At 53.1% G+C, this 19,703-nt stretch overlaps 1 protein-coding gene across 1 annotated transcript in view; it reads left to right on the forward strand.

The window, feature by feature from the left end:
• The window catches only part of CACNA2D4 (calcium voltage-gated channel auxiliary subunit alpha2delta 4), a 96,780-nt gene that overhangs the window by 37,740 nt on the left and 39,337 nt on the right, over positions 1-19,703 (forward strand). The window contains exons 23-29 of the mRNA XM_060025926.1: positions 2,442-2,528; positions 3,023-3,094; positions 11,944-12,005; positions 13,169-13,236; positions 15,310-15,355; positions 15,430-15,527; positions 16,864-16,957. Coding sequence (XP_059881909.1) covers positions 2,442-2,528; positions 3,023-3,094; positions 11,944-12,005; positions 13,169-13,236; positions 15,310-15,355; positions 15,430-15,527; positions 16,864-16,957 — 527 coding nt within the window. The remainder of the gene's footprint in view (positions 1-2,441; positions 2,529-3,022; positions 3,095-11,943; positions 12,006-13,168; positions 13,237-15,309; positions 15,356-15,429; positions 15,528-16,863; positions 16,958-19,703) is intronic.

Genomic DNA, 19,703 nt, shown 5'->3' on the forward strand with positions numbered 1-19,703 from the left:
CCTTTAGAATTAAGGGGCACCTGTCCAAAACCTGTCTTCACATCTATGTAGTGTGGATGAACATAAGCTCTCAAGCAACCCATGCGTACTGTGGGCCCGTCGCACGCCTGACCTAAGCACGCTCCGAGACGCTGTCAACAGACATTTATGGTCCAGTTAAGGAAACAGACTTACACAAATGAAACGATGAGAGAGCTGTACCACGCAGAACATTATCCCATACAGCAAAGCCAGCACAGCGAGATTCCTGTGGAGAGAGAGATCCATTCATCACAGGGGTCGAGGAGAAGAATAGCTGAGTTTAAAAAAGAAAAGTCATAGAGGACACGCCTAGTAATAAAGGAGGGGCCGGAGCCATACTTTCGGCCTGAAATGTTTCCACGTCAGTGCCCAAACTAGGAGTAATGGAAGCGGAATTACGGTTTCCTGAGGAGCCCGGGATGGCCTTTCAGATATCCTTAGGAATTAGGAGGTGGCAATGAGCCGGGAGGGTCACTTCTTACTCAAAAGCAGCACCGCCCTGAACAGGAGCGCAGGGCAGGGCTGCTTGTCATGAGAATAGACTTTCAACAGGCCAAGAATGGGAACATCGTTCGAGCACAGGCAAGAAACTGGAGACACTTTCTTGAGAAAAGAGGAAACTTGCTGAAGCAAGATACACAGTGATGGGGGACGTCAGCCATTCAAGCATCTGTGGGGGGCCTCGTCCTGCTAAATAGAGACCTCTGCTTAATTCCTAATGACCCTGATGATAAACTATCCTCCTTCCTTTTTTTTTTTTTTTTTTTTTTTGCGGTACGCGGGCCTCTCACCGCTGTGGCCTCTCCGGCTGCAGAGCACAGGCTCCGGACGCGCAGGCTCAGCGGCCACGGCTCACGGGCCCAGCCGCTCCGCGGCATGTGGGATCTTCCCAGACCGGGGCACGAGCCCGTGTCCCCTGCATCAGCAGGCGGACTCTCGACCACTGCGCCACCAGGGAAGCCCCTCCTTTTTACTTTTTTGATCTATCACCAAATTAAACCTGGGGAATGCTACAGACCTAACAGCAGATGACTTGACGATATCTCTCTTGGTGTCAGAGAGAGAGAAGTCAGGGCCAGAAAATGATAATAACACTCAAAGAATGTTGATGAATGGTCCTGTCACGCTGGTTGGAGGGCTTTATCGGGCTTTGCGGAATCTGTCTGTCCTTGGCTCTGCTCGCTCAAAAATTCTATCAACAAAGACTTCCCTGGTGGTGCAGCGGTTAAGAATCGCCTGCCAATGCAGGGGACACGGGTTCGATCCCCAGCCTGGGAAGATCCCACATGCCACAGAGCAACTAAGCCTGTGCGCCACAACCACTGAGCCTGTGCTCTAGAGCCCGCAAGCCACAGCTACTGAAGCCTGCGCGCCTAGAGCCCATGCTCCACAACAAGAGAAGCCACCGCAATGAGAAGCCCGCACACCGCAATGAAGAGTAGCCCGCGCTGGCCGCAACTAGAGAAAGCCCGTGCGCAGCAACAAAGCAGCCAAAAATTTTTAAATCAATCAATCAATAAACTGCACACAAAAAATTCTATCAACAAGATGAAAACACAGAAGGAGATGCCATGGGATGTGGAAGGTATGGCTAATACATGAAGGGAGAAAATTAGTATTCAGAAAGTATTCTTCTAAAACGATGGGCTGGAACTAAGGAGATGAAATATATTAGGAATGCATGGAAAGTCGTGCAGCATACTCGATGCCCAAGCAGAAGATGGTAAAGCTGTGACTTAACAGTGCATCACAAGGAAGGTCAAGGGAATCTAATGGGCTGAAAACTCGGTTTGACCTGTCGGGCGAGGTAGCTGTCCTGGATTAGCAGAATCAGAGGCAGCGGTCAGAGCCGTACGGTGTTTTGGTCTGCACGGCTCACACCCCACCCCACACTGGTCAGACCCCACCTGAAATAGCGACTGTCCCAGGCACTCTGCTTCGAGAGTGACATTGACAAAACGGAAGAGAATCAGAGGGAGCTGAGGCATCTGCGAACTGGGAATGTTTAGCTCGGGGTGGGGGGGGACGTCTTAGCAGTGACGAGCATCCCCAAAAACCCTCAGGGGGGTCGGGTGGAAGCTCTCTGTGTAGCTCCAGGGAGAGGCCTAGGACCCGTGGGTAAAGTCACAGGGAGGCAGGTTTCAGCTCTGCATGAGGAAGAGGTTTCTAACAACGCGAGTCCAAACCTAGGACAAGCGCACTCACGATGGGAGCTCCTTGGTGTGTGACATACTCTCCCCGAGGCCGGGAGACCACCTGACTCAAAGGTTGGCCAGGGCCGCTCTGCCTTGGGGGGAACGTGGCCCGCACGACCATGAGGAATCGCTGAGCTTCTCTGGGTTGTGACTGCCAGACAGGCTTTCTGGAAGGGCCGGGGCTGGTGTTAACCTCCCGTCTCTCCCCCTGACTGGCGCACTCAGTACAGAGAGGGGAAGAAACTGAAGCCCAAGCCCAACTACAACAGCGTGGACCTCTCGGAAGTGGAGTGGGAGGACCGGGCCGGAACCGTGAGTGGGCGGCCGGGAGGGGGTCGGTTGGCTGGACAGCGGGTCCCGGGGCCACAGGCGCTGAGCTCAGCCCCCTCCCTTGGCCCAAAGCAGAAGCAGTGCCTCTAACGGGCAGCCCTCCCACCATCCACAGAGAGAAGAGTCTCTTCCTCTGGGGCTGAAGGAGCACACGTCTGTGAGCCACAGAGTTCGGGTGTGAGGGCGTTTTAGGCTGGCCTGGGTGTTGGAAAACTTGCATCTCAGGGCTCGGCCACCGTGTTCCCTCGCCCGTCAGCCCACTGGGAGCATCCTCTGAGTGAACTCCAGAATTCCAGCTAAAGGGAACCTGGCAGCCGGTCTATATTGCCACCTGTAGCCTGCTTGCAGGAGAAGGGGGAAAACGCAGCATGTCCCCAGGGGTCACCTCCAAGGCAGTGTTCATTGCTTCATGGTCCTGTGTGAGCCGAGTTCTATTATCTGTTCTATTACTAATTCTATTACCTTTCCCCCTGAAGCTGAGAACAGCCATGATCAACAGGGAGACAGGGTCTCTCTCCATGGACGTGAAGGTTCCGCTGGACAGAGGGGTAAGGCGCTCGAGGGAAAGACTGGGGTCTGCTCCCAGGAAGCGGCGTCATGGTTAACTGGGGTTGGTGGTGGTGACAAAGGACCTGGCTGAGTTCGAGCTAAAGCCTTGAGAGCTTGCTGGAGCCTGGAGGGCCCTAGTGGGGCGCCCGGCCCAGCGGGCATCGGCCCCATGGAGCACCGGCCGGGGAGCTACCGCTCTCCAGGGCCTGGTTCTTGGGGCCGCAGAGTGAGGCCGTGGCCAGCCCAGCCCTTCGCAAGTCTTCCTGCTGCCTGCCATGTGGCCCTTTTGTTGTTTATGGTGGAAAGGGGGAAAGTGACAGTTAATTTTGCCAATCGTTAGCAGCTCTTGTAAAACATGTTATATGGGAAGAGGTTGAAAATAATTGCTACCCCGTAGAGCAATTTCCACCCATGGCAACCACAGAGAATCAGGCCAGGTCCCCGCAGCCGTGCCATTCCTGTCACCACAGACCCGCGCGCCGCTTACAAAAGACCACTTCATCTTCTCGTTGAGAAGGTCCCCCTGCGTTTGCACTGACGGGGCTTTGTCCCTTGACGTATTTGCAAATGTCACCTCCTCCCTCACGGCCACCCCCGCATCCCCTCCGCTGCCCATCGGCCTCTGCGGAGAGAACGCGGGCATGGGTCGGCGACAATTAGATCCAAGTTCTTCCACAAACACGGACCTCCGTGGAAGCCTAACAGGAAAGCGCTGGGAAGGAAAGCAACTCTGCATTCCTTTTAGATGCGTGCGCTGGTTTTCACTGGGACACGTCTCATTTCTGTGGGATCTGCCTGTTGTTTATAAGCTCCGGGCTGAGAGGGGCCTCCCTCGGGCAGGCTGGGCAGCATCCCTGATGTCCCACCAGGCCCAGCAGGTCCTTCTCTTGATCCAAAAAGGCAGAGGTTTCCTCCACGCGCCCCCATCCTTATCCCAACCGGACCCCTGCTCCTGGGCACCAGGGAGCTCGCAGCCACCCGGCACTGCCAGAGCACATCAGGTGGGACCTGCTTCCAGGCTACAACGTGAGTTCCACGCACAGGGCGAGGTCTAACTCAGGCCAGCTCGGGAAGGGCTCCCAGTGCCGCGTCCTCATGTGGCCTTCACGCTTCTCAAAGCGACCGAGGGGTGGTCCTAACCAGATCCAGGCAGTCTGGACGTCTCCTGAAACTGCTGTCCAGCCCTTCAGAATGTGTTCACTGCTGTTAATAAACTGTCCAGGTAAAATTTGCAGTTTGACAAAGGCTTCCGGGCATGCGGTGCTCTGACATGAAGAAATAGGGGGATGCTGACCGTGGTCACGACCGGGGTGGACATTTCCCAGCGCATCGAGTTCTCGCCTTACCTCCACTGCAACGAATCATGATGATGATGCCAGCTCACCTTTATGAGAAGCTGGACTACACTCCATAAGCCTTCACTCACTTCCCACAGCCCTGTGATGTATGTCCTGTCCTATCCCCATTTTACCGATGCAGAAATTCAGAAAGCAAAAACTTGCCCGGGGCGACGTAGACCAGCGGTCCCCAGCCTTTTTTACACCAGGGACCGGTTTCATGGAAGACAGTTTTTCCACGGATTGGGGCGGGAGGAGGATGGTTCAGGCGGTAACGCGAGCGGTGGGGAGCGAGGGGTACTGCGGACGAAGCTCTGCTCACCTGCCCGCCTGACACCCACCTCCTGCTGGGCGGCCCGGCTCCTACAGGCCGTGGACCGCTACTGGTCCGCGGCGCAGGGGTTGGGGACCCCTGAGGTAGACGATCAACCTCCAAGCCTGTGTGCTTGGGTCTGATTCTGACCACACGCTCCCGACCACGGCTGTGCAAGGCCTTCCTGTAGGACGGGCCCTGATTTCTTCACTCACTCTCCAGAATGAAAGATTTCCTGGGTCTCTTTAGAGGTGCCTTTCTGTCCCTTCTTTAAATTCACTGTCTTCTCCTCTCCCTCCACCCATTACACCATGACTCAGCCCTCTTTAATCAATCGTTCCTCTCTTTACTCTCATGCCCGGAAGCTCCTGTGCCTGCCCGTGTAGGCGGGACACTTTGCTGGTACGAAGGACGCCATGGTGGAATCCAGCCTCTCACTGCTGTGGTGATGGTGCCCCTCCCTCAGCTCAGCCTACGTCTACCTTACGGGGTCCTCAGCAGAAACACCCTTCAGGTCTAGGCCCAGGGAGGCTTTCTTAGAGCATTGTGGGAATATCCGATATCATTCAAGCCATTCTCCAGGCAGGCCATAACCTGCTTGGTCATTTTCTCCAGGGGATTTTGCATGCGTCCTTATTTCCCAGGGATTAATTCAGACCTTTCTCCATCTCCCCTAAACTCCAGACAGGCAACTAGGTAGTGCTACTGAGGACAGTGGCAGCAGCCCAGCATGATTAGAGCAGGGCCCACAGACTCAAAAGCCTGCGGGACCAGATCAGCCGAGTTCAGGAATGTAAATGGGAGAAGCAGACAAGCCTCCGTGCTGCGGAGCCTGGGAGCCACGGCAGGCTGCAGAGTGCGGGCCCCTCGGAAGGATTCGGCTAGGAATCCATGCTGTTAAGTGTGTGCAACTAATTCCAAAAATGTGAGAAACACAGTCTGGCCCAATATCTAGGGTCTCCAACTTGTGAGGAGCCCACGAGCTAAAGAGGCTTCAACCCTTGAAGCGAGAGAAGTGCACGGGGTGAGGTGTACGCTTATATGGCTCTTTCCCCAAAGGGCTCACCCCAGTCCATCTGGAATGGAACGACTAGAAGTCAAGCAGAGATCTGTTGTTATCATCTTGAAGTGTCAGAGAACAGACTTTGGGCTCCCAGAGTGTCATAAAATGAGGGGAGATACCCCAGAAATGAGGGAGTCACAGGTGGGCTGGCCCTAACATATGTATGCAAGTTCCTCTCCAATTCCTGACTGACCTTGAAGCTACACATCTCCAGGGGGACTCCAGGCAACAGCTTGAGAGCTGGAAGTCAGAGCAGGGACTTCACCGCTTCCTGTGGTCGTGGGGAAAATTTGGAGTCACACCAGGGTGAGGAGGCTGAGTAAATACCTCAGAATTTTCTTTGAAAGCACAGAAGAACTACACCTTGGGAGTAAAGACTGTGTCCCAAGACCAAGGGATTCACCCTAGACCTAAAGACAAAGTTGAAGCAGACCCACCCTAGCGAAAATGTAATCCAAGTCTCTGCAAGCTCAAGGTGGTCAGCCAGTCACTTCTCTGCTGAGTAAAGTAGAAATCAACACTGCCTGGAGGAAGACAGAGTATCTACAACCTATTCTACACAATAGCCAGTAGACACATGAAGAAACAAGATGACGTTTCCTTTCTTAACAAAGAGTTAAGAGAAAAAGCAGTCTTATATGTGATCCATAGATGACCCAGCTATTGAAATTAGAAGAAGGACTTTCAAGCAGATATGATAAATCTGCACAAGGAATTAAAGGAAAAGATGGTCATCATGCGTGAACAGATGGAGAATCTCAGCAGAGAAATGTTTAGGATTTAATCAAAGAAGCAGGACCACTACAAACGATATGAATATAGGGTTTTATTGTAGGGGGTAGACCTAATGAAATGGTGGGAGCTGGTAAAAATGTCTACAGAAGGCAGGTGTCTCTGCCTCTAGTCATGAGCTTGAAGTCATCGTAGGTTGTCAGGGCCAGCGATTGGGAAGGAAAACTGGATGAGATGTGGGAGAAAGCAAGAACAAACTGGAACCCATGAGGAAGAATAGGAACCCATGAGGACAAACTAAAACCAGCATCTGTCTCTCACTATCTCCAGCCACAAGGTTGTGGGACCTGCAGAAGGAGCTCGTGCCCTTCACCTGGGCCTGCACGCTCACTGGCTCAGATCTCAGAGAGACTGAAGGAGGAGGTCCAGTGGCAGCTGCCCGTCCCAAGAAGGGAAGCCAGCAGAGCAGAGTGAGCTGCCGCAGGGCCCCATGTGCTGTACCCACTCCAGTGTGTAACACGGCCGCGGCTTTGCTCTCCCTTACAAATCTCATGCAGACTCCTCATCTGGCCAACCCTAATTTGGAACCATACAGGGAAGTGAGTCTGAAAAAATGTAATTCCAGCTTAGCTGACTTGACACAGTGTAAGACCAGCACAAGAACCAAGTGGAAATTCTAAAACTGAAGAGTGCAACACCTGAAAGGAAATTCCTACAGGACGGAACTAACAGCAGATGGGAGGGGAAAAGGACAGCGAATGTGAAGACAAATAGAAATTATCCAATGTAAAGATCAGAAAGAAAAGTTTTAAAAAAAATTATTCTTCAGTTACCTGTGGGGTAATATCAAGTGGTCTAACATATGTCCTTAGAGTCCCAGAAGGAAGGAGAAGGGACGGAACAGAAAAAAGTATTTGAAAAACTAATGCCCCAAATGTCCTGAGTTTAGTGAAAAACATCAACCAGTAGATGCAAGATTCTCAGCAAAACCAAGCAGAATTAAAAAAAAAAAAATCCACACCTAAATACACCATAGTCTACCTGCTGTGAATCAAAGAGAAGGGAAAATCTTTTTTTTTAATAAATTTATTTACTTATTTATTTATTTTTGGCTACGTTTTGTCTTCGTTGCTGTGCGCGAGCTTTTCTCTAGTTGCAGTGAGTGGGAGCTGCTCTTCGTTGCAGTGCAAGGGCTTCTCACTGTGGTGGCCTCTCTCGTTACGGAGCACGGGCTCTAGGTGCGCGGGCTTCAGTAGTTGTGGCTCGCAGGCTCTAGAGCCCAGGCTCAGTACTTGTGGCACACGGGCTTAGTTGCTCCGTGGCATGTGGGATCTTCCCGGGCCAGGGCTCGAACCCATGTCCCTTGCACTGACAGGCGGATTCCTAACCACTGTGCCACCAGGGAATTCCTGGGAAAATTTATTTAAAAGCTAGAGGAAAACGGTAATAGGGGAAAACAATAGTAAGAATGATGGCTGACTTCTCATCAAAAACAATAACGTAATGTTGTTAAAAACCAAAAGAAAAAACTGTCAACCGAAAGTTCCGCATATAGAGGAAATATCCTTCCAAAAAGAGGTGAAGTAAAGACAGATTCAGATAAAAGAGATCAGAGTTCATCACTTGGAGAAATGCTTGAGGAATTCTTCAGGCAGAAGAAAAATGACACAGATGGAAACTCAGATCAACACAAGGAAATGAACAGCATTGGAAATGGTAAATACGTGGGTGAAGTTAAAACTTCATTCATTTTTTAACTTCTCAAAAAGACAACTGACTATTTAAAGCAAAAATGTTGACATTGTATTGTAAGGTTTGTAACTTGTAGGATACATGGCAACTGCCACACACAGTGGAGTTATCCCCTTACATGAACAGATTAAAGGAAAACACCACATGGTCATCCCAACTGATACTGAAAGAGCATCTGACAAAATTTAACTGGGAACAGAAGGAAACTTCCTCCATCTGATAAAAGGCATCTGTGAAAAAGCTCACTTTTAATGATGAAAGATTGAGCACTTTCTCCCTAAGGTTGTGAACAAGGTAAGGGTATCTGGTTTCAACACTTCTGTTAACACTGCTCTGGACCTTCCAGGACCTATCTTTGCAATAAGGCAAAGAAACAAAATAAAAGGCACAAAAATCAGAAAGGAAGAAGTAAAACTCTCTTTGTTCACAGTAAGATGATTGTTTACATAGAAAATCCTGAGAATCTGCAAAACAGCTGCTGGAACTAACAGGTAATTGAGCAAGTTCACAGAATACAAGGTCAATATTATAAAAATCAATTGTATTATATATAGGAGCAAACATTTGGGAAATGAAATTATTTTTAAGTTTCAACTTCAATAGCATCAAACAATATAAAATACTTAGGAATCAATTTAACAAAGACATATACAACCTCTACATTGAAAATGACATAACACTGCAGAAAACATGTCAAAGAAAAAAATAAATAGAAAGATATAACCATGTGTATGGGTTGTAAGATCAATACTTCTAAGATGTCCATTCTGCCCAAATTGATCTATAGATCCAACACAATCCCAATAAAAAGTTGAACAGACTTCTTCTAGACATAGAAGACGGTGATTCTAAAATTTATATGAATATGCAAAGGACCTAAAATGGTCAGAACTGTCGAAAAAAAGAACAAATTTGGACGATTCACACTACCTGATTTCAAAATTTACTACAAAGCTACAGTAACCAAGCAGAATGGTATCGACATACGAATAGACAAATGGATTGATGGAATGGAATAGAAACTCCAGAAATAAACTCACGTGTCATCAGTAGATTTTCAGTAACGACACTTTGACAAATCAATGGAGAAAGAAAATCTTTTCAACAAATGGTGCTGGAACAACTGAATAAATGCATGAAAAAAATAAACGTTGAGACACACTCACACTGTACGCAAAAATATTTGAGATGTACCATAGCTCTCAATGTAAACCCTAAAACTGTAAGCCTCCTACAAGAAAATGTAACTGAAAGTCTTCACCACCTGAGGTTTTGCAAAGATTTCTTAGACAGAACACCAAAAGCACTAAACATTAAATAACATTTGATAAATTGAACTTCATCGAAAGGCACAATTAAGAAAATGAAAAAGCAAGGCACAGACTGTGTCCAGATGATAAAGAACTTCTCCAAATCATTAACAAAAAGACGAACAGCCCAACAAAAATGGGCAAAATACTTGAGCAGACACTTCACGAATGAAGAAACAGATGCGACCCACAAGCCCACAGAAAGATGCCCAGCAACTTTAGCCGTCAGGAAGGCGCAGATTAAAACTACTTTCATACGCTCTATCATGGCTAAAATGCAAAAGACTGGGAACACCAAAGGCTGGCAAAGATGTGCAGAAACCGGAACTCATGCATTGCTAGTCAAAGTACAATAAAATAACTGGGACATTGGCAGTGTTTTCTAAAGGCAAACATGATTCACCATATGACCCAGCAATTCCATTCCTGGTATTTACCAAGAGAAATGAAAACACATGTCCACAGCAGCTTTATTCATAATAGCCCCAAACTGGAAACACCACAGATGACCACCCAGGGGTGAACATAGAGGCAAGTCCACCCTGGAGTACTTACTACTTGGCAGAGGGAGGGAACACACTGCTGACACGCTCAGCAGCGCGGATGGGTCTTAAGGACATTACGTTGAGCAGAAGAAACCGACACAAAAGGACATGTGACACGAAAACAGGGACACCTAGCCTGGGGGATGGAGCTCAGAACAGAGCGCGCCCATGGAAGGTGCGGGGATTGAAACCGAAGGAAGCAACGAGATTGCAGGGGATGCAAACGGTCTGTATCTCCACCACAGAGGTGATTGCATGGCCGTGTACATTTATCAAGCTAATGGAATGACACACTTAGATGGGCGCGTTTCACCTTTTTCTTCCATTAGAAAAAAGAGAGAGTATGAAAACAATTTTTAAATGCTCTCCAGTTCCAGACTCAAGCCAGCCCCAAGCCAGCCCCATCTCCTCCCTTGCTGGGCCCCAGCTGCCCCGTAGCTCCCAGGGCCTCCCCCAACTGCCAGAAGGTCTGCCTGAAGCAGCGGGGACAGGAGGGCATCACGGAAGATGAGGCCCGTGCTGGGAACTGATCTTTTGGGTTTGGTCCACAGCTGGTTTCCTATAGAAGTAAAACTTTTTTGTCACCTTCTCCCGCCACGTCCCCTGCAACATCTTACTCCAGTTTCCAACATGGAAGTAAAAAAGCCAGAAAGAGGTGAAGGAAATAAGAACCGCTCCCGAACCCAGCACAGTGTGTAGCTTTCCCAGAAGCATCCGCTGTGTCTGTGGACGGCACAGCCCGCAGGGCTTCGGAGCCCGGAGTGAACACTGCTCTTCCCGTACTGGCCCGCTAAAAGCATCCTCACCACCGCCCAGTGGCCTATGCAGGGGATGCTCTCGTTACCCCTGACTTACGAGCAAGAACTGCGATGCCCGGGTGAAGTCACTTACCCAAGCGCACACAGCCTGTGAGTGGCCGGCTAGGCTTAGACCAGGTCTGTCTGATGCCCTTGCCCGTCCTTAGCCACTGTGCCCCCTCCCCATGCCCTGACTTGTGCAAATTCAACTAAACCTAAAAGTGGCAGCTTTGAAAGGAAAGAGCCGCTGTCAAGGGCGCCGTGGCCTGAGGGCTCTGGGCTCCGGAGCCGGCGGGGCGGGGGGTGGGGGGTGGGGGGTGGGGGCTGTGGGCGGGGCGTGCAGGTGGCTCGTACAGGTGTGAGCTCAGCTGGCAGCCTTCTCTGGTCCCACCTGAACCACAGTCGCTGCCCAGTGCAGGGACCACCAGCCACCCAGGCTCTCTAGTTAACTGACATTTACTAAAATTTGAAACTTCTATTCCTGAGTCGCACATGTGGTGGCTTGTGGCCCCATATGGGACAACGCAGGTCTGGACCGTGGCCCTGCATTCAGGCATCCCCCAGGGGCTGCAGCGTGCTGGTGGGAGGGGATCTGCCTGTGGCGTCACTGAGAGGAGATGTGAGGGGGTGGGGTTGGGGGGATGTAAGAAGTAGTGGAGGAGCACCAGGTGTCAGGTGGGAAGGGAGGGAGGGGGTGGGAGGGAGGGAGGGGTGGTCAGGAAGGAGGGGCATGGGAGGGAGGGAGGGAGGGGGTGGGGGAGGGAGGGGGTGGTCAGGAAGGAGGGGCATGGGAGAGAGGGAGGGGTGGGAGGGAGGGAAGGAGGGAGATGGGAGGGAGGGAGGGGGTGGGGGAGGGAGGGGGATGGGAGGGAGGGAGGGGGTGGGGGAGGGAGGGGGATGGGAGGGAGGGAGGGGAGGAAAGGGAGGCGGGAGGGGAGGGAGGGGAGGGACGGTTGGCGCTCCCTCCCCAGCAAGCACCTTTCCTGGTGCCTCTTTCAGAAGCGAGTTCTTTTCCTGACCAACGACTACTTCTTCACGGACATCAGTGACACGCCTTTCAGGTGAGGGGCCGGGTCTTGTCTGCAGGGGAGGGATGGGTGCAACATGAAAGCCGACAGCTCAGGTGGGACTTTCAGGTCTGGAGGTGGATTTACTTCTAGGTAGTTGGCAATTTTGTGGTAACAGAAGAAGACTCAGGTCTGCATTCTGAGGTCTGCACCTACTGTGCCAGTGCAGCCCGGTGTGCAGTGCAGCCCGGTGTGCAGTGCAGCCTGGTGTGCAGTACAGCCAGCCCGGTGCGCAGTGCAGCCCGGTGTGCAGTGCAGCCCTGTGTGCAGTGCAGCCCGGTGTGCAGTGCAGCCTGGTGTGCAGTGCAGCCCGGTGTGCAGGGCCTGGAGCCACCACGCACAGGCTGTGACCTTAGTCAAGTTTCTCAACCTCTGTGCTTTAGGTTCCACCTCTGTAAAGTAGGGGTAATTACAGCTGCCTTTGGGCGGAACTGGGTGGATTAAATGACATGATCGACCTAGAGATTTTAAGCAACGCAATCATAAGCAATTGTAAGATGAAAGATGGGATTTGAAGAGCTCTCAGGTTCCCTCCCACCACATAAATATTCACTCTAGTATCATACAGTTTAGGGAACAAATGGGGCTTCTCTCTGAATTACCCATTTCTCAGTGAAGGGTGGTTCCCAGCCCTGACTGCTCCTGGAGCACCTGTGGGTCCTTGTAACATCGCCAGCGTCCAGGTCCTCCTTCTTACCTTACTTGGCATTCCTGGGGTGGGCCCGGGCGCTCGTACCCTGTAAAGCCCCCCGACCCAAGTGGTTCAGGTATCCAGCCAAGGTTCAGAAGCAATGCTTTTCCTGACAAAGGCATGGTGGGATTCTCCAGGCAGGAGGGGCCTCCCGACTGCGGGACGCGTGGGACACAGAGACCCCTCCCCGTCCCTGGGGGCCCCGACAGGTCCAGGGTGAATCTGACAAAATGAGAGTGGAGGGGGCCTTTGTCCTGTCGTGTCCAGCGTCCTTCCCAGGAAAAAGGCTGATGACAAAACAGAAGTGCTGCCTGTGTTTTGGAGGGGACGCCGAGGGCCAGGGCGGGCGGGGGCTGGCTGTGCGCCCTGTCGTGGGTGTGGGAGGCTCGGAGGCTCAGAGGATGAGGCTGGGCTGGGCCGTGGGCACCAGCTGGTGGTGAGCCGGCGTCCTTCACTCTGCCAACAGTTTGGGAGTGGTGCTCTCCCGCGGCCACGGCGAATACGTCCTCCTGGGGAACACGTCTGTGGAAGAAGGTGGGTCGGCCGGCGCCCAGGACTGGCGGACAGTTCGGAGGAAAACTGGCTTCTCCGGGAACACGGGGCAGGGCCATCCAGGCAGGGGCTCTGCGGGCAGGGCTACGTGGCTAGAGGGGCCTGGCATCCCCGGTTCCAGGGCCCGCAGGGTCTGCTGGACAGTTGCCACAACCCGCGGAGTCTAAGACCTGCCAGACAGGTGGTCAGACTCTGGGCGGCCTTGCTGGACAGGGCGGGGTTTACCTGTCAGACCACTCAGAGGGAAAGAAGAGGCCTGGGAGGGCGAGTGGGCAGATCCGTAGCCGTTTGCTGGGGCTGCCCCCAAAACTGGCCAGCTTCTCTGTTCTGGGAGCCCCGCTCCACCCAGCGCCTCCAGGGCAGTGTCCCTCCTGCCCCTCCCGGCTCCCACTGGCCCTGGGCTTGTGGCTGCCACTCTCCCGACTCTGCCTTGGTCATCACACAGCTTCTCCCCTCGTGAGTCTCAATTTTCCCTTCTTATCAGCGACCTCATCTTTTTTTTTTTTTTTTTTTTTTTGCGGTACGCGGGCCTCTCACTGTTGTGGCCTCTCCCGTTGCGGAGCACAGGCTCCGGACGCGGAGGCTCAGCGGCCATGGCTCATGGGCCCAGCCGCTCCACAGCATGTGGGATCTTCCCGGACCGGGGCAGGAACCCGTGTCCCCTGCATCGGCAGGCGGACTCTCAACCACTGCACCACCAGGGAAGCCCAGCGACCTCATCTTAACTTGGTTACATCTGCCACGATCCTATTTCCAGATAAGGTCACGTCCACAGAGACTGGGGTTGACACTTCACACATCTTTGGGGGACATAATTCCACCCATTACAGGAGCCTGTGGGATGTGAATGGGGATGGGGGGAGGCGTGTTGCAGGGGGATGGGGGGAGGCGTGTTGCAGGAGGACGGGAGAGAGACCCTCCACCCCCACCTGCCCTGGACTTGCAGCTGCCTGGGCGCCCTGGGAGAACAAAACCCACGTGGGCCCTGGGACATGTCAGGAGGTCCTTGGACGACGCGGCCACAGCCCTTGAACCTCACGTTCTGTCTGTTCTTCCATTTCCAACCCTTGGATCATCTCATCCCCCCGTCTTTCCCCTCCATCCTGCTCACTCCCACTCTCTCCTGGAAACCACACCCGCAGGTCTTCCTTTCTCTGACTTTCTCCAGAGGGATTTTTCTATAAATCCAAACTGGATAGTGCCGCTGCTAAAGGCCTTCCGTGACCTGCGGCCCCTTTTCATCTCTCCTCGCCCGAAGCTTCAGGGTCTGCTCTGGGCTGTGCTGCCCCACCCTCTGACCCCAGCCCACCCAGACGCATCTGCGGTCACTTTGCCGGGAGCTGTCCCAGGAGGAGCCTCCCCCAGGCTCCTGTCACGGCTTGTGTCCATGACGCCAGGACACTGACCTTCCCTGTCTCCCACTGTCCCCCCAGAAACCAAACTCCCTGGGCCTCCTTCTTCCTTCCTCTTCCTCTTCCCAGACGTGCCCAGATGTCACCACTGCAGGACAGAGGGTACATCCCTTACCCTCGCTGTGGTGAGACCCACCAGGCATCCACGGGCTTCCGGTGGGGAAGGCCGTCGCCCCTGAGCTGTCCGCCTGTGTGTGTTTGTCCAGCACCATGTTCAGTGACTCCACAGAGGCCCTTGGCATGCCATCATCCTTTCCTTCAATTAACAGATCTTAATTGAGCACCAGTGGGTGCACAGGAGGGCATTCGTCCATTCAGTCGGTCAACAAACACGTGCTGAGCCCGCCGCCACAGACATGCAGGGCCCCGCGGCTCGGTTCGGTACAGTGAAGCCAGGGAAGCCGATGTCTCCTTGAGGGCGATCCCATCGGGCAGGTCCAGGAGGCAGTGGGAAGGAAAGCGTTTCAGAAGCAACGTGACAGTGACAACGGCGGGACCTGTGCTGGCCCAGCCGTCCTGTGGGCTGAGATTCCGCTCTGCCCGGGAACGAGGCAGGACACGGCCCATCCCTTCCCCGTTGCTGTTTCTAGAGCACTCGGTACACAGACTCTGGGCAGTGGGTGAGCGTGGACTTTGCTTTCAGGCCTGCACGACCTGCTTCACCCGGACCTGAGCCTGGCCAGCGACTGGTGAGGACGGGGGCTCGGGGCGGGGGGAACAGGGCAGGGTGTGGGCTCTGGGTAACGGGCTCCGTGGGTTCCAGGATCTACTGCGTCACGGACATCGACCCCGAGCACCGCAGGCTCAGCCAGCTGGAGGCCGTGGTCCGCTTCCTGACCGGGCGGGACCCAGCCCTGGAGTGTGAGTGACTCTCCGGCCCCGAAGCTCAGGACTCCGTGGGGACAGTGGGCTGGGAAGAGGGGCCCCATCTGCAGACCTCACGATGGCTTAGGGAGAACAGGGAGTCCCCAAAGGAGAGGACAGAGCCAGCCTTACTGGGGCCACGCCGGTGACTGAGAGCTCTGGGACCTGCAGGGGCACAGGTGTGTCCCCACGGCAGGGAGCGGGGTCTCTTTAAGCGTCTGTCGCCCAGGCACTGTTAAGGCTCCCACAGTGAAGGATGCTGGCCTGCCCATCAGGTCCGTCCCCACCCCCAGCCAGTAGCTGATGTCTGCCCCCTCAAGTCCTCGCCTCCTGGACGCTGTGTCTGTTGAGTGTTTCCTAAGCCGGGTTCCCAGGTGACCCCACGTCCCTGCACTAACGCAGCTGGGGAGTCACAGGGCCACCCTCCACATGGTCCCTTTTCTTCCTCTTTGGAAGGAGGCACGGGTCATCCTGTCCCATCAGCCTCCCGCTGGGGAGAAGACCCCGCTTCCCGTGTCCGCCTGACAAGGCCTCATTCATTCATTCATTCCACCCACAAGTCTGCGCCGGGCCTGGGGGGCAGAGGGGCAGTGAAGCTGCCTGTGACCCAGAGGCCAGGCCCTTGTGCTCACGGGGCCTGTGCTCTAGGGGAGGAGACAGGTAACCGGGAAGCGGCAGTGTGTCGATGCAGGGGGTGTAAAGCCGTGAGCAGGTGCCCTGGGGGAGAGGGGGCTGCTCTAACCGTGGCCGGGGGGGCCCTCGTCAGGAGGCGTCACTGCAGCTGAGGACAGAAAGGAGCCACCGAGTGGATCTCCTGGGGGGTCGGGGGAACGTTGTGCTGTGGAGGTGAGGGCCGCCCGTCTCCGAGCAGGTGTAAATGCCCAGACCGCACGCTGTCGGTCGAGTGTGTGCTGGGTGGATTTCACCACAGTGAACGTAAGAATCGTGTTAGAGGGGCGGAGGGAAAAGAAAGGGCCGTCCTCGCAAGCAGGGGGCGGGAGCATCTGGACCACGTGTGCACAGGCCCCGGGGCAGGTTTAGGCGCTCGGGGAGGCGTGGGCACGACGGAGCCCAGTGGCGAGAGGGAGGGGAGGGGAGGGCGGCTGGCGGGTGGGCCTCCTGATTTCATGGAGCCCAAGAGCTGGAAAGGCCTGGCAGCCCCTTGGTTCTGCCCACACGGTGGAGGCTGAGGACGCGGCCTCCTGGCCCCCTGAGCTGCCCTCCTCCAGCTCGAAGCACATCTCGTGCCTGAAGTTCAGGGCCCCTGGGTGGGGCTGAGCTGAGCTCCCGACCACGGCGGGAGTAAGAGGGTGGTCTCCGTATTTTGCCCCAGGCGACGAGGAACTATTGCAGGAGCTGCTGTTTGACGCGGTGGTGACGGCTCCCATGGAGGCGCACTGGACGGCACTGTCCCTCAACACCTCCGAGTACGTCCGTGGGGCTGAGGGTCCCACCCCTGGGGTCCCTGAGCTGAGGCAGGGCCTCCCGCTGTGTCCTTTGTCCTGAGAGGAGGGTGGGAAGGTGTGGGAGGGACAGCCCCGGGACAGCAGGGACTTGACAAAGCTTCCTCAAGGCCCCTGCTGCTGCCCCCTCCCCTCCCAGGGAACACCCAGCCCACGCCCCAGGCCCAGTTCCCAGAACCCCTCCCTTGGGGCCGGGCTCCGGCTGTGAGAGCCCATTAGCCAAGGGGCCCGGAGAGAGCGGTTCAAGCCGACTGGGGCCTCGTTTCCAGCAGGGAAGGTGAGTCCAAGCCCCGTGGGTTTCCTCTGCCCCTCTGCTCTTCGTCACCTGGGGCTCTGGTGTTTAGCAGGAAGGTAGAAAGAAGAGATGAATGGACGTGAGTGTGTGAGCGTGTGTGTGCATGTGAGTGCCAGGAGGGTGTAACGTACTAATGAGGTAAAGGATGCAGGGGCCACACCTGTTCCTGAACAGTAAGAGTCAACTTCGACATCAGGACGACGTCAGACCTCTCCTAGTGCTGTCCTCATGAAAACACCGACAGAATCTTATAGGAACAAACACCTGTTTAAAAAGCAAGATGCAGAACAGTGCCTGGTGGTACGCTACCATCTCTATCAAAGGGGGAAAAACATAATATAGGGGGTGTGTATGTATAAAATATCTATGGAAGGCTATATAGGAAACAGTTGTCACTGGTTGCTTCTGGTCAGAAGAATGGGTAACTGAAACAGGGATGGAGGGACACTTTTCACTATATAACTTGGCCTCTCACTGTTGTGGCCTCTCCTGTTGCGGAGCACAGGCTCCGGACGCGCAGGCTCAGCGGCCATGGCTCACAGGCCCAGCCGCTCCGCGGCATGTGGGATCTTCCCGGACCGGGGCACAAACCCACGTCCCCTGCATCGGCAGGCGGACTCTCAACCACTGCGCCAACAGGGAAGCCCAGTATATAACTTTTTGATACCAATTTGAGCCATGTGACTGTATTATCTATTCAAAATTAAATAAAACTGAAGAATGAAGAATACAGAGGGCCAGGCACTGTTCCAAGTGCTTAGTGTACATTAAGCCTTTTGATCCTCACGACAACCCTACAGTATAGGTCCTACCATTATCCCCACTTTACAGATGAGGAAGCCAAGGCAGAATGAGGTAAGTAATTTGCCCAAGGTCACCTGCCTCAGAAGTGGCCGCGCTGGAGTCAAAACCAGGCAGCCTGTTTCCAGGGTCCAGACTCTTGGCCCCTGTGCTGTCCTGCCTTCTACAGTGGGGGCTGGCTCACCAGGTTTGGAGAGAAGACACAATCTTTATCTTTCCAAGTTCAGAAATTAGCTGATTTTTTAATGTTGGGAAACATTGAGGAACACATATTCTTGACCAGGGAAAGAATATCTCAGGAGAGATGACCTGGGGTCATCAAAACAGCATGGTACTGGCAGAAAAACAGAGACATAGATCAATGGAACAGAACTGAGAGCGGAGAAATAAACCCACACCTATGCGGACAAGTACTGTTTGATAAAGGAGCCAGGAATATACACTGGAGAAAGGACAGTCTCTCTAACAGATGGTGTCAGGAAAACTGGACAGCCATATGCAAAAAAAAAAAAGAAAGAAAAGAAACTAGACCACTGTCTCACACCGTACACAAAAATCAGCCTAAATGGATTAAAGACTTTAATGTAAGACCTGAAATCATAAAACTGCTAGAAGAAAACACAGGCGGAATGAAGTTCATTCGGAAGAACAGGCAAGAATTGCCACGAAAACGCTGAAAAAGAAAGGCAACAAAGGAAGGCTGGTCCCACAAAACAGTAAAACGCTACAGAACCTCTGCAACTTATAAAGTGTGGTTTTGACACAGGAACAGACAGGCAGACCAAGGGAATGGAAAAGAAAATCCACAAATTCATCTAAATGCACGTGGAAATTTAGCGTATGACAAGGGCATCGTGTCAGACCAGGGAGGGAAAGAGGGACTGTGTAATACTAACCGGTTTGAGGGCCATCTGCAGAGCAATAACGCTGTATTCTTTCCTCACACCGTAGACCTGGATAAAGTCCAAATGACTCAGAGATTTAAATGTAGAAAATGAAACCATACAAGCGCTAGAAGAAACCATGAGCCTGTTGCTGTACAATCTAGGAGTGGGGAAAGCTTTCCCAGCAATGGCTCAGAATTCAGAAGCCATAAGGGAATGACTGATAAATTTAAGAACATAAAATGTTTATTTGGCAAAAAAAAAAAAAAAAAAAAAAAAACCATGAGCAAGGTGAAAAGAGAAATGACACACTGGAAAAATGTTGGCAACTTAAAAAAACAAAGAAAGAGTGACTGTCCCTATATTACATATGTGTGGTAGAGAACTTCAACAATAGAGAAGTGAACGACCAACGACTTACGGGGAAAACGACCAAGAGGCAGTTCAGAGACTTCATGCAGCTCGTCCTCAGTTGTATGAAAAAGTGCTCAATCCAGCTCATAATAAAAGGATTGCAAGTTGAAGGTGGACTGAGGTTGTACTTGTCATTTAGACTGACAACCATTTACGTTTGCTGACGGGCATTGTCACGAGACTGTGGGGAATCAGACACTCTTGTGCGCTGTTGGTGGGAATGCAAAATGTTTCAAAGCCTGTGGAGGGGAATCTGACAGTAGCTACCAAAGTGACATATGCATGTACACTCTGGCCAACGATCCTGCTCCTGGGA

This window comes from Delphinus delphis, chromosome 11 (assembly GCF_949987515.2).
Source record: "Delphinus delphis chromosome 11, mDelDel1.2, whole genome shotgun sequence".
NCBI lineage: Eukaryota > Metazoa > Chordata > Mammalia > Artiodactyla > Delphinidae > Delphinus > Delphinus delphis.